Source organism: Falco peregrinus, chromosome 19 (genome assembly GCF_023634155.1).
Source record: "Falco peregrinus isolate bFalPer1 chromosome 19, bFalPer1.pri, whole genome shotgun sequence".
NCBI classification, from domain to species: Eukaryota; Metazoa; Chordata; class Aves; order Falconiformes; family Falconidae; genus Falco; species Falco peregrinus.
In genome coordinates this window covers 4,264,190-4,288,416 of record NC_073740.1, presented here as the reverse complement: position 1 = coordinate 4,288,416, position 24,227 = coordinate 4,264,190, and the positions used below count along the sequence as shown (strand labels likewise).

At 62.9% G+C, this 24,227-nt stretch overlaps 2 protein-coding genes across 4 annotated transcripts; one reads left to right on the top strand and one right to left on the bottom strand.

The window, feature by feature from the left end:
* Window positions 1-3,775: 3,775 nt before the first annotated feature.
* VANGL2 (VANGL planar cell polarity protein 2) lies at window positions 3,776-17,541 on the top strand. The gene is given in 9 exon segments (XM_055791763.1): window positions 3,776-3,899; window positions 10,305-10,488; window positions 12,122-12,603; window positions 14,114-14,721; window positions 15,187-15,323; window positions 15,530-15,665; window positions 16,042-16,273; window positions 16,590-16,652; window positions 16,655-17,541. Coding segments are annotated over 7 exon segments (1,545 nt in total). The 5' UTR covers window positions 3,776-3,899; window positions 10,305-10,488; window positions 12,122-12,429; the 3' UTR covers window positions 16,850-17,541.
* Window positions 16,723-24,226, bottom strand: LOC106112212 (uncharacterized). 3 transcript variants are annotated; one of them, XM_055791792.1, is made up of 7 exons: window positions 23,975-24,226; window positions 22,844-23,050; window positions 22,602-22,703; window positions 22,023-22,061; window positions 21,855-21,916; window positions 21,554-21,652; window positions 16,723-16,850 (listed from the first exon to the last, which is right to left on the bottom strand). In XM_055791792.1, the coding sequence occupies exons 1-7, from the start codon at window positions 24,033-24,035 to the stop codon at window positions 16,818-16,820; spliced, it is 603 nt and encodes a 200-aa protein (XP_055647767.1). In that variant the 5' UTR covers window positions 24,036-24,226; the 3' UTR covers window positions 16,723-16,817. The 3 variants fall into 3 exon arrangements, with proteins under 3 accessions (XP_055647767.1, XP_055647768.1, XP_013151164.1); XM_055791793.1 differs by lacking the exon at window positions 16,723-16,850 and adding an exon at window positions 17,377-17,503; XM_013295710.3 differs by lacking the exon at window positions 16,723-16,850 and adding an exon at window positions 18,591-21,430.
* Window position 24,227: the final 1 nt, after the last annotated feature.

Sequence of the window (24,227 nt, the reverse complement as noted above, 5' to 3'; positions counted from 1 at the left end):
GTGGGGGTGGCTGCTGGCCCCATTCCACGTCCCTTCCTCCCCCAAAAAGGAGTAGCCGGGGCAGGACATGACATTCCAGTTTGGGAAGGGGGAAGGACACCCCTCGTTTCAGCCCGCTGCCCCAGGGCCAGGCTGCCTGCGTGTGCCCTGCTCCCCGGGGATGTCACCGTGGGCAGCAGCTGTGTCCCCAGCTCGCCTGCGTGAGGCGGCAGTGCCATCTGCCGGGTCCCCAGCACGGGGCCCTGCATGCTCACACCAGACCCCTGTCACCCCCCAGGCTGGGGACCCCCATCCCTGCCAGCCGGGCCCTGGAGCATCCCTGTCCTCTGCGAAGGGACCCAATGCAGCTCTCGGGCAGGGCTGGGACTGGGACAAGAGACAAAAGCGAACGGCACCCGTGCACACATGGGAGACCTTCCCAAAAGCATCTCCTGTGCCCCATTGTTTTAAACACTCATTTCATGCTTGGTTTAGAGCGTGAGGGTCCCCCGAGGCCACAGTGCCCATCAGAGGCAGGCGACTGGGAGAGACAAGCCCTGGCCCAAGAGGACCTAACAGTCTCACTAGATAAAGCACGGATCTGATCTCTCCGTATCTGATCCCATCCGCATCTGATCCCGTCCATATCTGATCCCTTCCTCCGAGACCTGGGGCAGGAGCTGATGGTCCATCAGACGCCTCACGCCCTTGATTTTGTGCCAGAGAGAAAGGATCCATCTGGACCGAGACCAGAGACAACGGCGTGGCAAAAGCTGGGTGGGAGGGCGTGCAGCAGGAGCAGCTTGGGATCCATGTGTGTGTCCCCAGGCAGGTTCCACACTGGGTGGCACTGGGAAAGGAGGGCCAGTGGCCCAGGAAGCTCTGGTGCCCCAGGGCTTGCAGACAAATGTCTGGGGGAATGGGTTAGGTGCTACTGATCCTGCCCGGGGCAGGGAGAGGCTAGCCACCCTGCTTCCTAGGATTCCTAATCTCTGGAGTTATCTGCCCAGAGCCTCTGCCCGCCTCCCTTCGGAGTGGGAAGCCTGGCCGGGATGCCTTGGGACCAATGGGCATTGGACCTGCCTGACATCTGATTGTTAGTCTGTAGAGTGGTGGGGCAGCTCTGGGCAAGGAGGGGGGGGGTCCAGAGGGTGCGAGGGGGCTCAGGGCGGTGTATGAGGATTTGGCGAGGGCCCTGGGTCTTCCCTGCTCTGCAGAAGGTCATTTCCAAGAACAAGGCAAGACAGAGCTGGTTCTGGGAACTCCATTGTGCCCAGGAGATGGATGGGAAGCACCCAGCACCCTGTGCACTGCTGATCCCAGGTGCGCTGCTGGGACAGGGCTGAGCACCCTGCAGAGCCAGGCGGGCTCCTCTGACCCGAGAGCAGGGTGCAGAGGGAGGGGACCGTCCCTGTAAATCACAAGGTGGAACAATGCAGCCCTTCCCAGATGGCAGGGAGGCTCCAGCAACTCCAGCTGGCCAGGAACGTGCTCTGAGGGGCCCATTAATCACTCCCGGAGCTGGAACAGGAGCAAGGGGACAGCCCGGGGCAGCTGGCTGCAGGGGGGAAGGGAGAGCAGAGGGGGCCCACAGCCGGCAGCGACCCCCAAGCCCTGATGGGTCACAGGGAGCCACACTTGGCTGCACCCCCAAGTTTACACCTCAAGGCTGCTCCAGTGACTCACACAGGCCACTGAGCCAGGTGAGAAGGGGGGGCACTGATCCCCCAGCTCTGTGCCAGGAGCCAGGGGGACCAGCACAGGGTAGGATCCCCCTCCCTCAAGCCTCCACAGCCGGTGCAGGACATGGCATCGTGTCTCCGCCATGTTGTAGGTGGAGGCAGAGAGGGACCTGGAGCAGCCCCCAGGCTGTGCAAGCTGTCCCAGGGAACAGGCCAGAGCTGGGGAGAGCCCGGCAGAGCCCAGCTGAGAGGTCGGAAAACACTGGGATAAGTGTCACCGTCTGCACTGCATGGGGCACCTGGGGGGCAGAAGCCCACGACGGCTCCTAGATGGGCTCCTCCGCAAGAGCCAAGACCCCCCATAAATAAGGGAGGGATAAGCTGGCCACACTCAGGGGGTCTCTCCTGAGGCACCCCAAGCTCTGTCCCCCCAGCTTACAGCTCTGCTGCCGCCTCCCTCCGTACCTCTCTGACCCAGCAGCTCTCACCCAGCTCAGCCTGGACCACGTGTTTCTGGATGCTGCGCTGAGGATGCTGCCGGCCATCATCCTCCTCGGCTTCTGGGGCACACACTGGTGGGGAGGTGACCCAGAGGGACCCAAAACATATGGGCTGAGCTGTGCCAGGGCTCAGACAGGGCAGGACCCCTCCAGCCTGGCCTGGACAGGGATGGGAATGGATTGGGATGGGCCGGGCCATGCCAAGCCGGGCCGGGCCAAGCCAAGCATTAGCTTTAACCTGCCCCTGCCCCTGCCCCTGCCCCTGCCCCTGCCCCTGCCCCTGCCCCTGCCCCTGCCCCTGCCCCTGCCCCTGCCCCTCGCTCCCTCCCGCCCCCAAACCCTCCTCCCCATTAAGGCAAAACAAGCCATTTAAATCCAGCCAATGGCCCGCGCCGGAAGGAGAGCGCCGCACGCCATTGGGCAGCGCGGGGGGGGCGGGCCCGACCCGTTCCCAGCCTCGCTCATTGATATAAAGCGCCCGGCGGCGCGGTCCGGCTGTTCCGGGCAGGTGATGTGCCCCCGCCGTGGGGTCCCCCACGCGTGGGGGCGGGGGGGTCCCCACGCCTCCTGACCCTCCCCTCACCCAATAAGTGGACTAGCTTTGCACCCTTGCGTGGGGGGTCTTTGATTAAGGGTCTCTCTGGAGCAGGGGGGGTGCTGCGTCCCCCTCTGTGAGCAGTGCCCCCCCCCCCTCCCCCCCAGTAGCACCCGGGGGGGGGGCGGGCGAGTTCTCCGTGAGAGCACAGGCTGCTTCCCACGGGCCCTGCTGGGCGAGGGGCTGGTGACACCACCACCCCAAGGGACCCCCCACCCGTGGTGTGGGGGCTTGCCTGTCTTCCCCACTTCCCTCACTCAAGCGGGTGGTCTGCAGGTGTCTGCCCACCCCCTCCCTCGGGTCCTTGTTCCGTGGGGAGCAGGACTTTGGGGGGCGGGGGGTGTTCCACGTGTTCCCACACCGTGTGTTTGGGGGGGGGGTCACAGCTGCCCCACCGGCATCGGGGGGGTCCCACGTGCTGTGACCTGTTCCCAGGTCACACCCCTACACACACGCGAGGGGCTCGGCCGGACCCTCCACCGTTGAGGGGGGCTGGGGGGGTGTAGAGCCAGACCTGGGCAATGGAGCCAGTTTGGGAGGGGTGTGTGTGTGCTCGTTCCCACGCGCATCAGTTCCCCCCCCACCCCAAATCAGCAGGGCACAAAGGTGGGGGCCGGAGCACGACCCCAACCCCCCCTCCAACGCGGGGTGGGGGGGGGTGGGGGGGTGTGCACCTTTGCCAAGGCGAAGGGTCATCCTTCCCCCGTGGCAGCCCGGGTGACCCTGGGGGGGGGGGGCATCACCCCACCCACCGCTGAATCCGGGGGGGTGACCAGTGGGGCTGAGCCCCCCCAGCGGCTCCCACACGGTGTGATGCAGGATGGGGGCTGGGAGCCGGGGGGTCGTGTCTGTGTCGTCCCCCCCCACCCAGACAATGGCCCCGGCAGCGCGAAGCGGAGACAATGGGCGGGCGCGGGGGGGGGGGGGCGGCCGGGAACAGCGGCGGCGGGGGGGGTGGGGGCTGCCGGGCCGGGGGCCGGGCGCACGGCGGGGGGGGGGGGGGGGGGGGGACGCTCCGCTGGGATTCGGGGTTTCCTCCGCCTCCTCCTCCTCTTCCTCCTCCTCCTCCGCCGCCGCCGCCGCCGCCGCAGCAGCCCCGGGATTTCGGTGCGGGGGGGACGCGCACAAAGGTGCGGCGCGATGGTGAGTGCGGGGAAAGGGGGGCGGGGTGGGGGGGGCGTCTGGGGTGCGGGGTGGCCCCCAGGGTAGGGCTGGGCTGCGAGGGGGGGGACACCCGGGGCCGGTCCCCGCAGGAAGGGCCTGGGAAGCCGGGGACTTTCCTGGGCCGGCAGCCAGGCGGGGAGCGGCTGCTCGGCCAGCCCCGAGCCGGGGGTGCCTCGCTGCGTGGTGGGGGGGGGGGATGCGGGGCTGGGTACACCCCCACCCCCCCCAACCCCTGAGTTAGGGTGGGGGATGCTGAGGGTGCCCCCAGGGGTGGGCCCTGGGTGCTGGTTTGCTCCCTTTTTGCAAGGCTCGGCTGGCACTGGGGGACCTCCCTGGGGATGGGGAGCGGGGGGGAATGCAGCAGGGTGGGTGGGTGTCCCCCCAGTTGCCCCCAGCCTGGCACTGGTGGCTGTGGGTTTCCCGCTTTGTAGCGGGTACGCTGATCCTGGACTTCACTGGGCTGCTGCCATCAGGCACCCGCTTGGCCCCCCAGCCCTTTGTGCCCAGCGTGGGGGCAGGCACAGGGCTCCCCCCCTGCGAGCAAGAGCATGACCCCACCAGTGACCCGGGGGGTAACAAGGGTGGGCACCCATGGGGCACCCGCCCCGCCACCTGCCCCATGCCAGGGCTGGGCGGCTGCGCGGGGGACGCGGCCGATGCTCCTGCTGGGATCTTGTGGGTGCTGGGAGGCAGGGGGTGCCCGCTGCGCCCATCCCTGCCCGCACTCACCTGCTCCCGGGACAGACCCGGCCGGATTCTGATCCGGTTTCTCTTGGTCCCATCCTGGCTCGGTGCCCTGAGACAACAGGGAGTTCCCTGTGCTCCGCACCGAGCTCCGACAGTGGCTCTGCTGCTCCGGCCGGGCTGCCCAGAGGCTTTATTTCCTTGGGAGAAGGCGTAGGGTCTGGTCCCCCCCCTCCTCCAGGCCTTGGTATAATAACCGGGGGGGGGGGGGGGGGGGGAATGAAGAAGAATTAAATATTAGCTTCACAGAGCCTCTGGGGACGGCTGTTGCTTAATCACAGCGATTCAGGATTGTGTTGGGACCGAGCGGGCTCGGAGGCAGCCGGAGTCGATGCCATTCCCGGCTGCTCCCCTGTATTTACGCTGTCTTTGTGCTGGGGGGGCTGGAGCTGGGGATGAGACCAGCTGATTTAATTAGCAGCGTCCACTGGAGCGATGGCTCCTTGCCTGGCTGCTGGACCGTGGGGTGGGTGGTTTAGGGTCGCGGGTCACCGGGTCCCATGGGATACCCTCATCCTGGTGGCACGGCCGCCCATCCCGCTGCTCCTGGGCTGCCTTCAGCCATTGCCATCATTGATGTGGTTGCTTGTTTTCAGCAGCTTGCAGACAATGGGGCCAGAGAAGGCTTGGAGGGGGGGGGGGAAGGCAGGGAGCCCCCCCACCCCTAGCATCAGGCAGGGCTGAAGCAACCCCACGTCTTTGGTCTGACTTAATTTTGGATGTGGGGGGCTGTTGGCTGCGGGCCGGCGCGGCCAGCGGATGCTTTATGGCTTTATTGTCCAGCCGGGATGCTTGCGAGGGGGCCTCGGAGGAAACCACGGGCTTTCGCTGGGCTGCCCCCCCGGCGAGGGCCAGCGATGAAGCCGGCGAGTGCTCAGACCCACGGGCATCGTGGCACCGTCACGGCAGGACCAGCCACCAAAGCCAGACCCCACACGAGGGGGGGGTTCCCCTCTCCAAAAGGCGTTTGCCGCCCCGAGCACTGCCGTCGGTGGGTGAATGCGGTCGGTGGGTGAATGCGGTCGCCTTCCTCCTTGCCTGGACCCAGATGGATCCCGTCTCTACGCTGCTTTTCCAGGCTCCGGGATGCAGATAACACTGTCTGCCTGTTGGGATTTAGTAGGGTTAAGGATTAGGCACCCGGAGTGGATGGAGCAGAGCTATAACTGATCTAAAAGTGCAGTTGTTGATGCTGTGGGTGGCCCTTTTGGGCTAGGAGCCGTCCCTTTTGGGCTAGAAGCCGTCCCTTTTGGGCTAGGAACCAGCCTTTTTGGGCTAGGAACCGGCCTTTTGGGATGTGGCTGCAGATCCTTGGGGACAGAGCTTCCAATGATGCTCTGGGAGAACACGCTGGCATCCGAGTAACAGCCGTAACCATGAGCATGGACCCCTGCACCTCCTCGGCTCGCCTTGTCCCAGCGCCCTGCGGCACCGCTGGGATGCTCGTGACCAGCAGAGAAGCAGCCTGGGACTCCAGCTGTCGCATCCTCCTGTGCCCCAGGGTGACCGTAGGTTTGTGGCGAGGTGCTGGCATCCCAGGTGGAGGTGCCAGCGGCGGGGCGGTGGGAGCAGGAGGGGACAGGGAGAGCTGGCAGGACCTCGCCATGGGGCTGGCGATGTGCTGGGCATCATGATGCCAGAGCCGGCACCAGGAACCGTGAGGTTGAAGCTGGTGCTCGTCTTCCCAGGAAGCCTTGTGTGCTTCTGGCGAGCTGGGGCCAAGGCAGGCGGGGGGTGTCGGGGTTCAGGGGTGGGGGCTGAGCCCCTCTGCCCGGTGCTGAGCCCTGGGAAGGGGCAGATGAGGCAGGTGAGCTGGCCTGGGAGCTTGGCTGGCTGTAGGGCTGCAGTTAGGATCCCTTGGTGCCGGCCAGTTTTGCAATGCAAATACCTTTTCTTTTCATCCAAGCCCCGTTCTCATGCAAATCCCAGCTTTTTTGTACATTTTTTATTTTTTTTTTTCTCCCTCTGGTTCTAGATCGCGGTGCAGTCGTTTTTTACCTGCGAGGAGGCAGCTAGTGCATCCCTGCCGCTCGATGCGGCTGCGACCTCCATCGCTCCCAGACATGCAGCGGGATTGAAATGCCGGGGAAAGGCTGGGCTTTGTCCCCTAGTCGCAGTGGGACTTCCCCGCTGGAGCAAACTTGGTGGGGACCAAGCGCTGGAGGGACTGGACGTTCCTGTGGATATTGTAACAATCCCGAGTGATCCTAATTAAAGCTGGCAGTTTGGAAGGGATATTAAACCTTCTGCATCCAAGCTGACGCTGAGCAATTTGAGAGCAGAATGAGACCCCATGGGGGAGTTGGATTAAGCCGCTCGGGCTTCCCAAGGGCCTTTCCCGCGTCCCTCTGAAGCGCCTGGTCCTGCCAACGGACCAAAGAGCTGGAAGTTTGTGGATTTCTCCCAGCAACGGCATCTCTGGAGCTGGGGCTGGACCGGCACGGGGGGGGACTCGGCCGTGGAAAAGGTGCGGAGCAGCCTCGGGTGAGGAGGGTGCTGTGAGCTTGCCGAGAAGCCTCAGCTCTGCCAGCCGAGAGGAGGTGCGGGCTGGAGATGGCCCGGGCTGGATATGGCCCGGGGAGAAAGGAAGGAAAATTGTCTGTGTTTGTGCTTCTGCAGGGGGTGTGCGGACAGGGGGAGGACAGCGACGCGCCTTGGCCGCCTCTCCCCAGCTTCTTGGTCGATGGTGCATGGCTGATGCTTGGGGCTTTAATAGATGTGGCACGGGGAGGGGGGGGGGACAGCTGCTGTGACCCCCCAGCTCCTGCCTGGGGAGCCTGTCTCCCCCACCCCAGCCCAAGCAGGAGCGCCCACGGGGATTTTCCCAGCCATGCGCCCACCTTCTGCTCGTCGCAGGTCACCCGCGGGCACCCCACTCGCTGCAGCCTCCTCCATCCCCCCAGCGTTTGGTGCGTATGTGATACAGGGCCACTGCTCCGTCCCCCCCCCCCACCACCCCCTGCTCCCTTGGCAGCGCGGGGCTCGGGGGGCTGGTGGCCGGCGGGGGACCGCGGTGGTGGCCGGCCGGGGAAGCCGCCCATTGTGCAGAAGCAGCAAGGCGTGTGTGTGTAGCCAAGCAAGCAAATGTGCCGGGCGCTGGGCTCAGGAGACCCCTGGGCCGGCGCCGGGAGGTGCCTCCCGTTCCCAGGCTGGTTTTGGAGGTGTTCCAGCAGCATCCCCACCACGGGCATCTTCAGGGGTCCCCGGGCCAACCTCCCCAGTGTCGGAACGGTGAGGGAGGACCGCCTAAAAATTAGGGTGTGAGGCAGGGCTGAGGCTGGCGTTAGGTTTTGTGCCTGTCTGTAAACAGCTATGGACTCTGGCTTGCGGTGTGCCTCAGTTTCCCCATTTCTGTCGTGAGTAGAGCCATGTTTCCAGCCCTCCGGGGCTTATTGGGAGGATGAACAGCGGCGGAGTCATGTGCCGGGAATCCAGGACCCCGGGGTCCTCCTGGCCTGTGACTCAGTTTCCCAGTCACTGTGATGCTTGTCGTGTCTCGCTGGAAAGTGCCTGCCCGGGTGCAGCCGATGTTTCCTCTGGCTCCTGCTTGGCCCCGGCGGTGGGAAGCAGGCTATGGCCGGCGTGCGAAGGGCTGTTCCCACCCCTCTCAAACCACAGGGGAGCATCCTGGTTGGACGCTGGTATTTAGCGAGTTGACCCAGGTGCGAGTCACTGAGCTGTGGGCACTCACCGATCCGCTCCAGCGCGAAGGCAGCCAGATCGGTCCCAACCCTCTTGGCCACGAAAGGAGCTGTTCTGCCACCGGTTTCTTCCTCTGCCCTTTGCTCAAAGCAGGTTTTTTTTCTCCAGCAAACGTTGTGCCCATCCCTTGGTGCTGAATAAAGCAGGCAGAGAGCCACATGGCGTGGATTTGTGCTGCCCGGACCGAGGGGCACGCTGCCTCGGCAGGTACGGGAGGAGAGGATTTCCCTCTTGGGATTTACCCTGGAGCTGTTTGAAATAAGAAAACTTTTTCATCTAGAAATGCTTGGATTTTTTTATTTTTTATTTCAATTTTTTTGAGCATTTGAATGCAAAAGAAAGTTCATCTTTGAGGTTCACGGACTCCAAGGCAGGAGAGACGGCGGCAGTGGCTTTTCTGACCGCCCCGAAGCTCCAGCCGCACTCTCTCCGCTTTGAACCCTGTGATGTGCTCCAGCATCATCCCAAGAAGCCATCCAGTCTGGACTTGAAGATGTGAAGAGATGGCAAATCCTCTCCTCCCCTGGGGAGTTTGTTCTGATGGTTAATCACCTCGCTATTAAAAATGTGAGTTTTCCTCCTCGTTTGCATGCGTCTGGCTCTCACTCCCAGCCCTCGGCGGTTGCTCAGCGTCTCCGTGGGCTCTGTAAGATGAAGCTGCTTCTCCTCCTGGAGACAAGGCATCCATTTCCAGCCTCTCCACCTGAGCACCTTGGGCTGCTGAACCGGCTTTCCTCACTCTGCCGGGCAAACCATCAAAACAAAAAATCTCTTTCTTCCCAGCCGGAGCAGCCGACTTGCTCCACCAGCACCGGAGCAGCCGTGGGACAGGAGGACAAGGAGCTCCCGGCGCCGGCAATGTGCGGGATGGCTGCTTGATTGACAAATTAACCTTGCAAATCTGCCGGCTTGGGGGTTATTCCCCCCACCAGGCTTTGCTGGGGAGAAAATTTTGGGATGGGCAAGACAGAGGGTCCTCGTCGGCCAGAGCCGAGCCCTGGTGTGGGTGCAGAGATCGCCTGTGGTTCATCCATGGATCACACCGGAGCAAAGCGTCCCGTGCCGCTGCTGTGCCCTGGGAAAGAGCCCCGGAGCCTCTGCCCGTAACCTCTGCCCCGTCACCGGCTCCTGAATGAAGCGCCGGGCTCAGACCTCTGCAGCCGTTCCGTGGCCCGTTGCTCACTCCCCGTGGAAATGCATGTCGTCTTCTCCCTCTGAACGGATCGGCACGTCTTGTTCTCCTTCTGAACAGATCAGCCTTCATCTCTGGCTTTGCTTTTGGGACCTGGATGGCCCTGGGGGTCCCCATGCCCCTGTGGGGACCCGTGACTCAAGGGTGAACCTGAAGCGTGGCTGCTGGCCGCAGGATTGTGGTGGCCAAGGAGCGTTAAATCCACGGGCTGGTGCCTGGAATCACTGAGATGTGTTGGAAAACCCCGTCTTGACTTTGGCTTTCACCTCTCCGGGAGTGCCTGGCTCTGGCTGGAGCGGTGCTCAGCCCGGCTCTGGACACCTCGGGGAGGGTCGCATCCTGTGGCAGGTGGCCACAGGGTGCCAGGGTACCGGGCAGGGTGCTGGTGTGGCGTGGAGGTGATGCTGGGGCAGGTTTTGGACTGTCGTGGTCTCCGTGGGGGTGTCCAGCCCACCCTTGTTTTCCTCCCATCGCTCCTCTCGGGTGCTGGCCAGGGGTCAAGGCCAAGCGAGGAGCTCTCACGGGGCGGGCGCCCCCGAGGGAAGTGGGGTGGGTGACCCGCAGGACAAGGACTTTGGCTGGCGGTGGCCAATGTGACGCGCTGCGGCTCTTCCCCCAAACGTGTGGCTTGGGTGGCTGCCACGGCACACGCGTGGTTCCCGTCCCTGGGGAGGGGGATGCTGCAATGCATCCGTGTGCGGCCGGGATGCCTGGCTCCTGATTCCCTTCTCTCTTGCTCCCCCCAGCTCGACCTCGGACCCCCGGCACAGCCGCCCGTCCCGTGAGCGGCCCCCCCATGTGCAGCCCCCCTCCGGCGCCCGCCCAGCTGGATGCAGTCCCCAGCGGAGGCTCAGGATGCCCCAAGTGCCTCGGTGACCGCCGGGACGGGGGACAGCACCCGCCTGCAGCCGCCTCGCCCCGACCTCGCCGGTGAGTCCCCCAGCTCCGTCCCCTGCCCCAGTAGCAACCTCCTAATGGTGTTCATGGACCAGACTGGGGACAAGGCTGTCCTCGGCCCCCTGCGCATTGTTCCCAGCAGAAACCCGATCCCTGCCTGCAAACAAAGCCCAGAATAGGGGGCTGCAGGAGGTTGGGGGGGGGGGGCACAGGGGGGTTCTTTCTCTCCCGGCCCCTTCCCCCATCGCTCGCTGGGGATGCTGGGACGAGCTCCTGGCCCTGTTGCCATCTCCTAGACAACCAGCGGGAGGGAGGGGGGCTTTTGTTTCCATAGTGATAAATGTGTGAGCATCCAGCATCTGGGACAAAAGATCCCCCCCCCCCCTTTCCTTTTTGCCTCCTCGACCCCCATCTCCCCCTCCCTGAGGCCTTGGAAAAGAGGCCAAAAGACATTTGGGTTTTATTTGGTCGAAATGGCATTCCCCTGGTAACCCGGCGCAGGCCTACCCCCAAACACAGCCGGCGCGGCCCCCCGGCGTGTGCTGCTGCCTGGGAAGGGGGTTCGGGGCTCCTGGGGTGGCCCAGTGCCCACAGCCCCCCCAGCACCCTTAGGGTGAATGCAGGAGGACCCCCCAACAGCATCCAGCATCCCCCTGCACAAGCCAGGCAGCGCGATGTCCCCAGCGCTTCCCATCTGTATCGGGGTCTCCCCCCTTGGTGGGCTCACGGACAAGCCCCCCCCGCGCCCACCACGGGGCTGTGAGCAGCTGGGGGGTCCCCCAAGCCAGTGGGGGTGACCCCAGGAGGCCACCGGCACAGAGCCTGGTTCCTGCCCGCATCCCCTGAGCCTTTACCCGGCCGGGACCCCAGCGGGGTGTGATTTTCCCACCCCAGCAGAGCCCCCCCACCATCGGTGGGCGTAGATGGGTCCCGTGTGTGTATATATTTGTATTTTATATTTTTACAGCAGATGGCTGTAATGGGCGTTTGGGGTTGGCCGGTAACGACGTGGCAGCCGTGAGTCAGCGCAGGGTGTTGGTATCTCCTCCGAGCCAGCCTTGCCATGCTGGACCAGTCCCCAGATGCTGGTGGTGGCCACTGGTCCCATCCCCGGAGCCGCCGCGCTCCGGGAGCTCCTGCCTTCCCCCGGCTCCCCCCGGCTCGGGCTGGCACGGCAAGGGGGCTGGAGCCGGGGCAAAGCGATGCTCCTGAGGATCCTGGATCCTGAGGATCCTGAGATCCTGACTCTGTGCTGGGAAACGTGTCCGGGCAGAGCCTTGTGCTATGAGATGGGCCTGAAATGTTGCCTGTGCCCAATTATTCATTCCTTTATTATTTTTATTTTTTTTTTGGCCCCCACCCTAGGCCCTCTTTTGGCAGTTAAGAGACGGTGATATTAATTAAAGTGTAAGTCACCCAAACCAGAAGCTAATCACACAGTATCGTTAGGGAGGCAGGTGGCCCCGTCCCCAGACCCAGCTGGGACACCGGGATAAAATAGAAAACACCCCAAAATGACCCAAATTCCCTGTTGAAGCCCCGTCCCTGTTTGCCACCGTGGTGGTGCGGGATGTGGTGGGTGGTGGGCAAGGGGATGCTCATCGTGGCCAGGACCCCGGGGGCATTGCCAGGATGTGGCCGCTGACCCTTCCCTTCGCCTCCGCAGGCGGGCGAGCCCTTTTCTCCTGAGACGAGCCCGGCCAGGTGATCAAAATAGAGTCCCTCAAGGTGACGGTTGACTTCTTGAAGGTGCCCCTGGGCCTGAAGAAGCCCCCTCTGAAGGAGGCCCTGGCCGCTGTCCCGGGGCCGGGGAGACCCAAGCCCCTCGGCGTGGAGCGGCACAAGCCCCGGCGCCCCGACACCATGGACAATGAGTCGCAATACTCGGGATATTCCTACAAGTCCGGGCATTCCCGCAGCTCCCGCAAGCACAGGTGAGGAGTCAGGGTGTGCCCTGGGGGTCCCCTAGCTACAATGGGTGCCCCCCTCCCCGGTGCACCCACGCTGCACCCTTCTTTTGCCTTCCAGGGACCGGCGGACCGGCATCGCTCGAAAAGCCGGGACGGGAGCCGCGGGGACAAGTCGGTGACCATCCAAGCACCAGGCGAGCCCCTGTTGGACAATGAATCGACGCGGGGGGACGAGAGGGTGAGTTGGGCAGGGGGAGAAGGGAAGTTGGCACCGCTGCTCCGCCACGGGGATGCTGCCGAGGGTGGAGGGCTCCCGGCATTCCTGGTGCTCCCCGGCGGAGCGGTTGAGGCCGGTTGGGTTGGCCCTGGGCTGGGGAACGGGTCCAGCCCCGGCGGGGAGGGTGGGTGGGCAAGCGGCGCGGGTGCAAATGAAAGGGGACAGGCTGTGGCGGCGCCCCAGGGAAGCAGCCTGGGGATCCACTCCCTAGGGATCCACTCCCTGGGGATCCACTCCCAAGGGATTAGCTTCAGCTCCTCACTCAGTGCCTGCAGGATCACACCAGCGACGAGGTTGGTGCCCAGGAGGCTCCCGTGCTGCATCCCTCCACCGGCTGCCCCAGCCCGGGGGTCCCACGGGGGTCTCTGGGTGTGAGCCAGTGGGTGTAGCACTGCTGTGACCCCCACGCTGGGTGCTAGCACCCCTCCGGCCGCCGCAGAGCCCAGTCCCCTGGCTTTAATCATCTCCCAGCCACCTACACAGGCGGCTCCAGCTCTTTTCATCTTCCCCCACCAAGAAGTCGGCGCCGGCAGGGGCCAGTGTTTGCGGTGGCCAGAATGCCGGTGGCTGAGCTTGCCCAGTCCGGCCGTGGCCGGAGCAAGCTGATGGCAGCGTGGATTTTCCTGGAGACAGGCTGGGATATGGACTGGTCCTCCTGGACCCCCCCCCCCGCATCCCACCCCCCCTGCATCCCACCCCCCCGCATCCCACCCCCCCCATCCCACCCCCCCCGCATCCTACCCCTCCGCAAAGGCCCAGGCTGCGGCTCTAGTTTGCTATTTGGAATGAAATCACCGGCTTTCCTGTGGAAGCTCAGGGGAAAAAAAATAGGATCCGATAAATCCCCAAGTTTCAGGGATGCCGAAGTGCCGTAAAATGTGAAAGTCTGAGAGTGTGCAGGGCAACATCTTCTCCCCCCCACTGAAACGCCACATTTTAACTGGGAGGGAATCAAATGGGGTCGTTTCTGCACCCCTCTGGCTGGGGAAGGGGGGGTTGGACCCTGCAGGAGACCTCGTCCGGCGCTCTGAGCTGCCTGGATTGCCGGTGATTTGATCCTGCCCGGCGCGGGGCTGGGGGAGGCAGCACCCGCCCGCCTGGCGGCACCAAGGGTGTGTTGGGACGGCAGCCGGGCATGTTCCTTCTGGCCCCACTGATGAGGGGGTTTGCCTGGAAGCAGGATGCTTCCCACTTCCAAAGCTGCTCGCGCCGGTGCTGGAGAGGTGGATCGTGGCACAGAGCTGCTGACGGGGGTTTCCTAGAGGGTCCTGGCCAAATCGCTGCATCCCCCCCAAACCCTGGGTTGAGGTTTCCACCGTCTAAATGGGGGTGATGGCACCAGGCAGCACGCCAGGCTTTGAGGTTTGGTGGATGGGAGGTGGTGGAGTGGGGCTGGGGGTGGTCCAGCGTAGCCAACAGCCGCCCCGGGTGCTGGGGACCTGTGTAACCCTCTCCCATCTGCCCTCCCCAGGATGACAACTGGGGTGAGACCACCACGGTGGTGACGGGGACGTCAGAGCACAGCATCTCGCACGATGACATCACCCGCATCACCAAGGACATGGAGGACAGCGCCCACCTGGACTGCTCCCGGCACCTGGGCGTCTCGCTGGCCGGGGCGCTGGCGCTGCTTGCCTTCCTCACCCCCCTCGCCTTCATGCTCCTGCCCCAGCTGCTGTGGCGGGAGGAGCTGGAGCCCTGCGGGACACCCTGCGAGGGGCTCTTCATCTCCGTGGCCTTCAAACTCCTCATCCTCCTGCTGGGCAGCTGGGCTCTCTTCTTCCGTCGCCCCAAAGCCTTCTTCCCTCGCGTTTTCGTCTTCCGAGCGTTGCTCATGGTGCTCGTCTTCCTCCTCGTCGTCTCCTACTGGCTTTTCTATGGCGTGCGCATCCTGGACTCGCGGGACCGCAACTACCAGGGGGTGGTGCAGTACGCCGTCTCGCTGGTGGACGCGCTGCTCTTCGTGCACTACCTGGCCGTGGTGCTGCTGGAGCTGCGCCAGCTCCAGCCCCAGTTCACCCTCAAAGCCGTCCGCTCCGCCGACGGCGCCAGCCGCTTCTACAACGTCGGCCACCTCAGGTAGGGGCTGCTGGGGGGGTGTTCCCGCGTTTCGTGGTGTCACTGGGTGTCAGGGCGTTCCCGTGATGCGCGTTGATGCACACACGTGTGTGCTCACGCATTCCTGCGCAACGGGGGGCAGTGATGTGTGCGCGTTCGTGTGTGCGCGTTGATGTGCCTGTGTGTGTGCCCACGCGTCGCTGCATGTCCACGTGTGGTGGTGCGTGTGCGTTGGTGCGCAGCCGCGTGTGGGCACGTGCACACCTGTAGCCGCGAGCGGTTGTGCCCATGCCGCCACCCACCGTGGCACCAGCCGGCCCGGAGGAGCTGCGTGTCCTGCGGCAGGTGCAGCCCCGCTCCCGCTGGCACACGCTGTCCATCCCTCCCTCCTCATCCTGCCCCGGCTGTGCGCGCCCCCCACCCTCGGCATGGTGCTAACCGGCTCTCTGTGCCCCCCTCCCCGTGCCCGGCTGTGTCTCCCTGCAGCATCCAGCGAGCAGCCGTGTGGATCCTGGAGAATTATTACCACGATTTCCCGGTCTACAACCCTGCCCTCCTCAACCTGCCAAAATCCGTCCTGTCCAAGAAAATGTCCGGGTTTAAAGTCTATTCCCTCGGCGAGGGTGAGCTCCCCTTCCCCTGGCTTCTCCTCTTGTTCTCTCTCCTCCTTCCCTTCCCCATCCTTGTGGTTTTCCTCTCCGGAGGCTCCTCTTCGCTCTGGAGAGCCCAGAGCAGGATCGCCGCAGCCTGGCTGTGGGGCAGGAGAACATCAGGTACCCCCCAGCCCCCCCCCCCCGCCCCCCCTCTCACCTCACCCTTTTCCCTGCAGAAAACACAACGAACAACTCCACGGGCCAGTCGCGGGCTGTCATCGCGGCGGCCGCCCGGAGGCGCGACAACAGCCACAACGAGTATTACTACGAGGAGGCAGAGCACGAGCGCAGGGTGCGGAAACGCCGCGCCAGGTACGGGGTCGGCAGTGGGATTTGCTGGGCGCCCCACAGGGTACCCATCCCAGCCCCCCCCCACCCTGAGGACCTGGGCTGTGCTGGCAGGAGGGATGGGGGCGCTCCTGGGGTCACCTGCAGCCCCCACCCCATCCCCTAAGATGAGGTGTCCCTGCTCTTGGGGTAGCGCAGCCCAAGCCTGGGGTAGCGCAGCCCAAGCCTGGCTGTTGCGTGGCACAGATCTGCCCCCAAAATTGTTTTGGGGGGGAGGGTGGGCTCCTGGCAGCCGTAGGTAGAGCAGGGGGCGAGTGGCTCCCCCCAACCCCAGGGGGTCTCGTGCCCGTGGCTGGGCTGTGCCCCGCTGCGGCCACATCCCTGGCTTTCCTCCCGACAGGCTGGTGGTGGCGGTGGAAGAAGCCTTCACCCACATCAAGCGGCTGCAGGAGGAGGACCAGAAGAACCCGCGGGAGATCATGGACCCGCGGGAGGCGGCTCAGGCCATCTTCGCCTCCATGGCCCGGGCCATGCAGAAGTACCTGCGCACCACCAAGCAGCAGCCCTACCACACCATGGAGAGCATCCTGCAGCACCTCGAGTTCTGCATCACCCACGACATGACGCCCAAGGTGCACGGAGGGCACGGCGAGGCGGGGTGGATCCGCGGGTTTGCCCAAGGGCTTGGTCTAGAGGTTCTTGGGTGGGTTTTTTTTCTTTATTCCCCACCATGTGAGAGTGTCCCCCCCTCCCCGGGGAGGGTAAGGGGGTTGGGGGACACAGTGAGAAAAGCGGGTGTAACCCGCAATGCGCAGCGATGGGAACCAGCCGCATGGGGACGTCTTTCCTGCAGGACCTGCTGAGCAGCTTGAAGCTGCAAAAAAATAAAAATAAAAATCGGCTGAGCTGTAGGAAGGTGACGTCCCCGTGTCCTTTCCTTCCTCCAAGGCGTTCCTTGAGCGGTACCTGACGGCCGGGCCCACCATCCAGTACCACAAGGACCGCTGGCTGGCAAGCAGTGGACGCTGGTCAGCGAGGAGCCGGTGACGAACGGCCTGAAAGATGGGGTGGTCTTCGTGCTGAAGCGCCAGGACTTCAGCCTCGTGGTGAGCACCAAGAAGATCCCCTTCTTCAAGCTCTCGGAGGAGTTCGTGGACCCCAAGTCGCACAAGTTCGTCATGAGGCTGCAGTCGGAGACCTCCGTGTGAGCTGAAGAGGGATGGAGAGGGGTCGGGGGGGGAGGACCCTCTGCGCACCCTCCGTCTCATCCTCCCCGTCTCTCCCGGGGCTTAGGGAGGCCATGGCTGGAGGAAAGGACTGCGGCAGGCGCACGCCCAGCTCCATCGCCTACCTGTGATCACTCGCCCTCTGCCTCGGCTTGGTCCCCGTTGGGGTGGGCTGAGCCCTTTCCTCCTCCTCCTCCTCCTCCTCCTCCTCCTCCTCCTCCTCCTCCTCCTCCTCCTCCTCCTCCTCCTCCCTGAAACCCAGGTCCTTGTAGCATCCCCCCCGGCGGAGGACAGTGGCACGGCCAGAAGGAGACAGCATTTTGGTGCCATAACCCAAGGGCTAACTCTTCCGTGTTCCTCACCAGCGTCTTCAAGCACCATCAGGTCCCAAGGACCTTCTGCGCTTGCCCGTTTTTTACCTGGGAACTGTCCTGGCTCTGGCCTTAAACCACTGCCCCGGCGTCTGGGGCTGGTTTTTTAATCCTAGAGATGTTTTTGGGGAGTATTTTCCAAACACCTCCGCAATCCGTGGCTGCTATGAAAACCTCCCCCCGCATCTAAGACACCAGAGCGGCGATGCTCCTGGCTGTAGGAACGTCCTCCTCGCCTCTCTGCTGATGGTTTCCACGCTCAACTCTTAACAAAAGCAAGTGAAAATCCAGTTTTTAAGAGAAGCAGAAGTTGTTTGGTGTTTTTGAAGTGGTTTCCCTGCTCCCAAGGTGACCCATGTGCCTGGTCCCAGCAGCATCTCCATGGGGTTTCCACATGCTGGTTGGAGCTGTGGCTGGGGGTCGCAGGCAGAGCAGCTTCAAACGGCTCTCGGGGTCCAATCTTGGGGTGGGATGAATGAAACAAGGGGTTCCTGGCGAGGGTGGTGAGGGCTGGTGGCTCAATGAGGTCCTTAGTTAACGTCCCACGGTGATGGGTGGCCCGTGGTGGTCCCACGAGCAGGGGGCTGGCCAGCCGGCGGGGATGCAAAAGCTTTTGCCTTCCCTTGGTTTTGTTAAGGTCACAAATACCTCATGGATTTATTTTAAATTTTTGTGGGTTTTTTTGATGGTTTTTTTCCCTCCAGATCCCATCGTCCGGCCATACTGTGCCAGGTTGGGGTCTCGGGGGGGGGGCGGGGGGGGGGGGGGGGGGGGGGGCGGGGGTTAGGGCATGGGAGCTGCCAAATTTCATCCCGGGGAGCCGTGCGGTTGGTTTGATATTGGTTATTTTGTCCTAAGCACTAAAAGGGGGGGGAGTTGGGGGCAGAGGAGGGGGGCGGGGGGTTACCGATGCCCCTTGGGCCATGGCACACTGGCCACATGTGCCACCCTAGAGGAGCTGGGGGCTTCCCCAGTAAGTACCAGTAGCAAAATTGAGATGCTGGAGGGGGTCCTGCAGGGTCCGTCCCCATTGAGCACCGTGCTGCTCAGGGCTGGCTTTCCCCATTTCCAGGAAATTTCCATTTATCGGGAGTTTCTGACCCTCCCTGCCGCCCCCTGCATCTTCCAGCCTGGTGAGGCCGAAGCAGCCAGGTTCCACCCACCCACCCCCGGTCCCCCCCGCTCCATCAGTGCAGCTGCCGCTGGGAGCCCATTTTGGGGTGTTTTACTGCAAAAAAAAAGACTTCAGTGAGCATGAGCGGATGGGTCAGCCGGGGAGGGGGGATTTTCCACTTGGATTTTAAGAAGAATAAACCATTTTTCATTCATTTTTGGGTTGGTTTTTTGGTTGGTTGTTTTTTTTGTTGGTTTTTTTTTTTTCCCCACAGAGCCGAGACCTTGTGCATGCGTGTAGAAAATTGTAAAATGTAAAATTGTTTTTTAATATATAAAAAGCTTGTTTTTACAGTTTGCAGTGGATTGAAGCATTACGGCAGTGGTAGGAAGTTTCGTTGGTTGTTGTTTTTTGGTTTTTGTTTTTGTTTTTTTTTTTTCATAGAGGAACTAAAACTGTACAAATTTTTTTATATATAAAATAAACCCATTTTGACTTTTTTTTTTTTTTCTTTTTTCCCTTTTGTCTTCCTGCACCTGATACTTTGGGGTGAGGCAACAGGTTTAGGTCTCAGCTCTGGTCCTGCCTGTACCCTGGGCAGCTCAGGGGAGATGCTGCACTGGCAGGATGCGGCCTCAAGAGAGCACTTGGACAGAAACTCATCCTGCCCTCGGAGGATGCTCAGTGTAGGACAAGGGCTTGGGGGTGGTGGGGGCCATGGGTTTAAGGTCTGTGGGGTCAAGGAGTTGGGGATTATGTGGCCAAGGGTTTGGGGTCTATGAGGACAAGGGGCTTGGAGGATATGGGATGAAGGGTTTGGGGGGGTGTCAAGGATTTGGGGGTTGTGGGCACCAAGGATTTAAGGTCTGAGGAGGCAAAGATTTGGGGGGGGGGTCAAGGATTTGGAGGTTGTTGAGACCAAGAATTTGAGGTTTGAGGGGGCAAAGGTTTGGGGTTTAGGGGTCCAAGGGGTTGGGGTTTGAGGGGTTAAAGAGTTGGGGTCTGGAGGGCCAAAGATTTGGGGTCTTCGGGACAAAGGGCTTGGAGGCTCTGGGGTGAAGGGTTTGAGGTTTGAGGGGTCAAGGATTTGGGGTTTGAAGGGGCAAAGGTTTGAGGTTTAGAGGGCCAAGGAGTTGGGGTTTGGGGGGTCCAACGGTTTTGGGGTCTGAGGGGCCAAGGAGTTGGGGTCTGTGAGGTGTGGGGGCTTGTGGGGGCCAAGGCTTTGGGCTTTCTGGGACAAATGACTTGGAGTCTAATGGGGCCAAAAGCTGGTGTTCTGTGGGGGACCAAGGGTTGGGGTTCATGGGGCCAAGGGGATGGAACCCGTGGGGGCCAGGGGTTCAGGGGACCAAGGGTTGGGAGTTTATGGGGCCAAGGGGTTGGAGGACCAAGGGCTGGGAGTTTATGGGACCAAGGGGTTGGAACTGATGGGGGCCAAGGGTTCAGGGGACCAAGGGTTTGGGGTGTTTGGGGCCAAGAGGTTGGGTTTTTGGGGCCAAGGATTGGGAGTTTATGGGGCCAAGGTGATGGAACCCATGGGGGCCAAAGGTTTGGGGGACCATGGGTTTGGGGGACCACAGGTTTGGGGTTTAAGGGTCCATGGGGTTGGGGGTTTATGGGGCCAAGGGGTTGGAACCAGTGGGGGCCAAGGGGATGGGGGACCAAGAGTTTGGGGGTTTTGGGGCCAAGGGGTTGGGGGACCAAGGGGTCGGGATTTATGGGGCCAAGGGGTTGGGATGAGCAGAGGGCAGCAGGGGCTGCTGCTCTACCTCCCCTCAGTGCAGACTGGAGAGATGCCCAGACCTTGCCGGCGGGGGGACGAGTCCCAACCCCTTTGCTGGGGGAACGGGTCCCCCCCCGTGCTCAGCTCCCCGGGGTGTTGCAGAGCCTCCACCTGCCCCGGGGCTGCTGCCTGCGGTCGCCTCACTGTGACAATCAAGGCAGCGGATGTGCCGGCACCTGCGTGTGTCCCCCAGCACCCGCCTGCACCCCACAGCCAGCCCAGAGCCCCCACCCCATAGCCTGCTCCCCCCAGCCACCAAAACAACAGCAACGGTTAGTCACTGGGAACCCGCATCAGCGTTTCCTTTGGCTTTTGCACCTTTTCTGCCCCCATCTCAGCTTTGCCCCCCGCCCCCCGGCTGCGCCTCGCTCCGTGCACTTTGCAGGGGGGGTGTTTTGCCGGGGGGGTGAGGAGCAGAGCAAGGGGAAACTGAGGCAGGTCACTGCAACCACCGCTGTTCCCAGGAGCTGGATCCCTGTAGTGCATGCGTGGAGGGAGGGGGAGGGGGGGTTGCTAGCCCCCCTGCCAAGCCATGCTGGGGGTCAGACCCACCCCCCACCCCCCCCAGGCTCCTTGTTTCCCTGAGGACATTCCCGCAGAGGCAGTGGGGCTCCTGCTTCCAGCCCTCACCCCATCTTTGACCTGTGATGAGTTCTCACAGTCATCTGACAAGCTGCTGGCCCCGGGGGCGGGGGGTGGAGGGGGGGGCGGGGGTTATTTCAATCCTGTGTGGGTGTTTGGTGGTTTTTTTTTCCCCTTCCATGAATAAGCAAGCAACAGCATAACTCCTTCTCCACGTGGGCTGGCCGCCAGCCGCCTCCGCTCCCTTCCAAGAGATGGGGGAAAAAGTGATGGGTGTGGCTGGGCATGGGGCCTGGCACAGAAAGCCCAGGAGTTTTGGGGTGAAATCCTGCTTTATTGTCTCGGCCATGCCCAGCCCATGCACCCCAAGCCCCTATCCTTGCAATGTGGGGCACAAGCAGTAGCAGCATACGCGCCACCACATCCCACGCGGGTCCCTGTCCCATGTCGGTCCCCATTCCCACCGGGATTTGGGCACATGCTCGAGCATCCGTAGGAAGGGCTGAGGCGGCACGTGATGTTCGTGCCCCCCCCCCCCCCAGCTGCCACGTGGTCCCTGGTCATCATCCTGGCTTGGTCCCCACGCTGCCCATCAGGGGTGGCCTCGTGCTCCCTGGGGGTGTCTGGAAGCCGCTGGGGTCACCCAGGAGCCCTCAGTCGGCACCAGGCTCCTCAGAGCAGCAGGGACCACTGGCAGCTGTGGGGGTATCGGGCTGGGGAGAAGCAAAATCAGGCACTGGGGGGGGGGGCTACAAGCCTTCCCCAGGGACCTGCACGGACTGGGGCTCAGCTGGCAGCCCCTCCCCCCCCTCAAGTACTGGGGCTCAGTGAGATACCTGGGATGGCAGCAGCTGGGGCGGTGGGGGGTCAGGCTCACAGAAGGTGGTTTCGATGTGCTCCAGGTCTGGGGGTTTCTCTAGCCCCTTCCTCTCCTCCTGCAAGAAACGCAGCGGCTGCTGGAGGAGCTGCACTGAGCATCCTCATCACCCGCCTCCCCTCTGCCACATGGCTGCGGTGGATGGGGAAACTGAGGCAAGAGCTGGCAGTTGCCCAAAGCCGTGCTGGGGCTGGCAAGGACCTCTCAGCCCTTCCAGCTCACGCGTTGCCGGTGAGAGGATCCCCAGCAGCCCGGCTCACCTGAGCGATGGGGATTATCGGGGTGGTGTCGTGGTTAGGGACGTGGTCCAGGGCTCCCAGATCTGCAATGCAAGGAGCCAGGGATGTGAATGGCAGCACCGAGAGCAGGGCAGGGATGGGACGATGGGATGCCCTGGCCCCGCGGGGCTTGGGCTGGCCACGTCTCACCTGAAGAGTCACTGGCGGAGGCGGCTCGGTCCCGGCTCCCTGCGGACCAGGGCAGACACAGGCGTTACAGCGGGGCCAAAGGGGCTTATTTTTTTATTCTTTGCAAATAAGCCCAGCAAGGACCTCCTGGGAAGAGGGCAGCGGCAGGGATGAGCTGCTGAGCTTTGGGGTTTGATTTACAGGAGGTCAAAACCCCAAGGCCAAGGTTTGCGTTAGAACAGAGCAGGAGAAGCCCCAGGGCAAAGGGCAGAGCTGGCACCCAGATGCCAAACTGAGCAGAAAAGGAGCGAACAGATAAATCTCTGGACTTTTCAAGCCAGATCTGAGCAAGGGGGAACCCTCCCCACAGAGATAAGCTGTGGCCAAAGGGATTTCTGGCAAGGGCCTGATCCTGCCCGCCCTGCTCCAACATGTAGCCAGACCCCCCTCATGTTGCTGTGCCAGAATAACTGATTTCTTTGTGCCACTTCTCGATGCTTTGAGGATGTGGGCTGCAAGGTGGCTGTCACCCTTTCCTGCTAACTGAGCCCACGGTTGAGGGAAGGGGGGAGGCGCTGGTGCCCCGGCGGGGGAGCTCACCTTCCCCCTTGGTCCGCCAGTAGGTGACGAAGAGCACGAGCAGAGCGACCACCACAAAGATGCCAGGGGACCAGTACCTGATGGGAACAGCCGATGCATTTTCTATGGGAAGAGATAGGAGATATGGGCAAGCTGCCCACTCAGGTGGGCAGGCACCAGGGGGGTCCCTGGGGGGATGCAGAACCCTCCAGGACGATGACACATCCCCAAGTCACGTCTCTTCCTTTCTCTCTGGGACTCACGGGTTTTGTTCCCCACGGCGCCTGCTTGCGTCGGCACCAGCTGGGTGATGGGGTCCCAAGTCCAAGGAGGGGTTGGGGTGGCCGTTGGCCACGTCGTCAGCTTGGCCACGTCCCTGGCAGTTGTGGTGGGGTCTCCCGTTGGCTCCAGGGTGTCATCATGCTGCGTCGTGTTTTGATGCCCCGGCTCCTTTTCTTTGAGGACAAGAGCTGGGAACGAGGGTCATTAATTCCTGTTGCTGCCTCCCCAAAGCCGAGCTGCCCCCAGGGATCAGGAGCGGAGCTGCAGAGCTGGGGGCTGCACCAGCCCCCCCCAGCGCTTCTGCGCCAGGAGCTCAGCCTGCACCACAGCATAGGGAAAGGCGAGGTAGGAGCAAGAACCAGCTAACCCACATCCCTCCGGTGACTCGGGATGGAGGTGTGGGGCTAGGGGGCCATCGCCAGAGCAGGCTGGGGGGTGACAGCAGAGCAGCAGGTGCTGACATCCCACATCCTGCTGGGGCGGCGAGCGCCGGGTTCACAGCACGCTCCTGCCGAGACAAACCCCCACTAATGAAGATGCTGGCAACAACGGCAGCCCTGCGGTGGATGCCGGGGAGCCCAAGCCAGGGGCTCGCTGGAAGCCGTGTGTGGTCACGTACTGCTGGGTGGCACCGTGCTTGACGCAACCCCGTGGAGTGGCCGGAGGTTGGGCAACTGGCAGCGGTGCCAGCACGGGTGGGAGCTCTGCGGGGGGAAAACAGGGTCCCCGAGCGAACAAGCTCACAGCCACTATGCTGCTGGCCACGAAAGGGAGCGTAGCATCCCTGCTGCTTGGCCAGTAAAAGGCTGGGCAGGAGCAAGGGAGCTCGGGGTGTGGGTTTGCAGCACAACTCGGTGCTGGGAGAGCCCAGAAAACCCCTCACTGTCCCCCAGCACGTGAGCCAGACTGCGACCAAGCAATAAAGCAGGCGGCCTGAGCTTTGCCCTCCACAAAACGGCCAGGCGAGCATCCTGCCTGGCTACCAAGGATCCCCTAGGAAGGCATCGTGGCATCGCACCTGCTGCCTGCACATCGCCCCTTCCTCTTCCTGCCTCCAGCCCCACAGATGGGGGGAGCCCCTGGACCCCCCAGCACCCCCCAGCCCCACTCACCAGCTCCAGAGCAGAGCACTGCGATGCAGAGCCACCCCAGCCCAGCACCTCTGGGGTCCATCCTCCTCTGCCCCACCGAGCCTTCCACCGCTGCTCCCCCTCTTGCAACGCCTTCCTTCCCCTTTCTGCCCGGCCAACGGCTTCCTGTGAGCTCAAAGGTGTTGTCACTGAAATAGGGTGATTAATTCGGCAGAAACCATCCCGGGGGTTCATGTGCCCGGGGCCAGGGATGGAGCCTCGTCAGCCTTGGCAG

Coding starts and splice junctions, on each gene's coding strand:
- LOC106112212 (XM_013295710.3), bottom strand. CDS start 24,035: ATGGACCCCAGAGGTGCTGGGCTGGGGTGGCTCTGCATCGCAGTGCTC. Junction 22,062..22,601: donor CTGGCGGACCAAGGGGGAAG/GTGAGCTCCCCC, acceptor CCTGGTCCGCAG/GGAGCCGGGACCGAGCCGCC. Junction 21,917..22,022: donor CTCCGCCAGTGACTCTTCAG/GTGAGACGTGGC, acceptor CTTGCATTGCAG/ATCTGGGAGCCCTGGACCAC.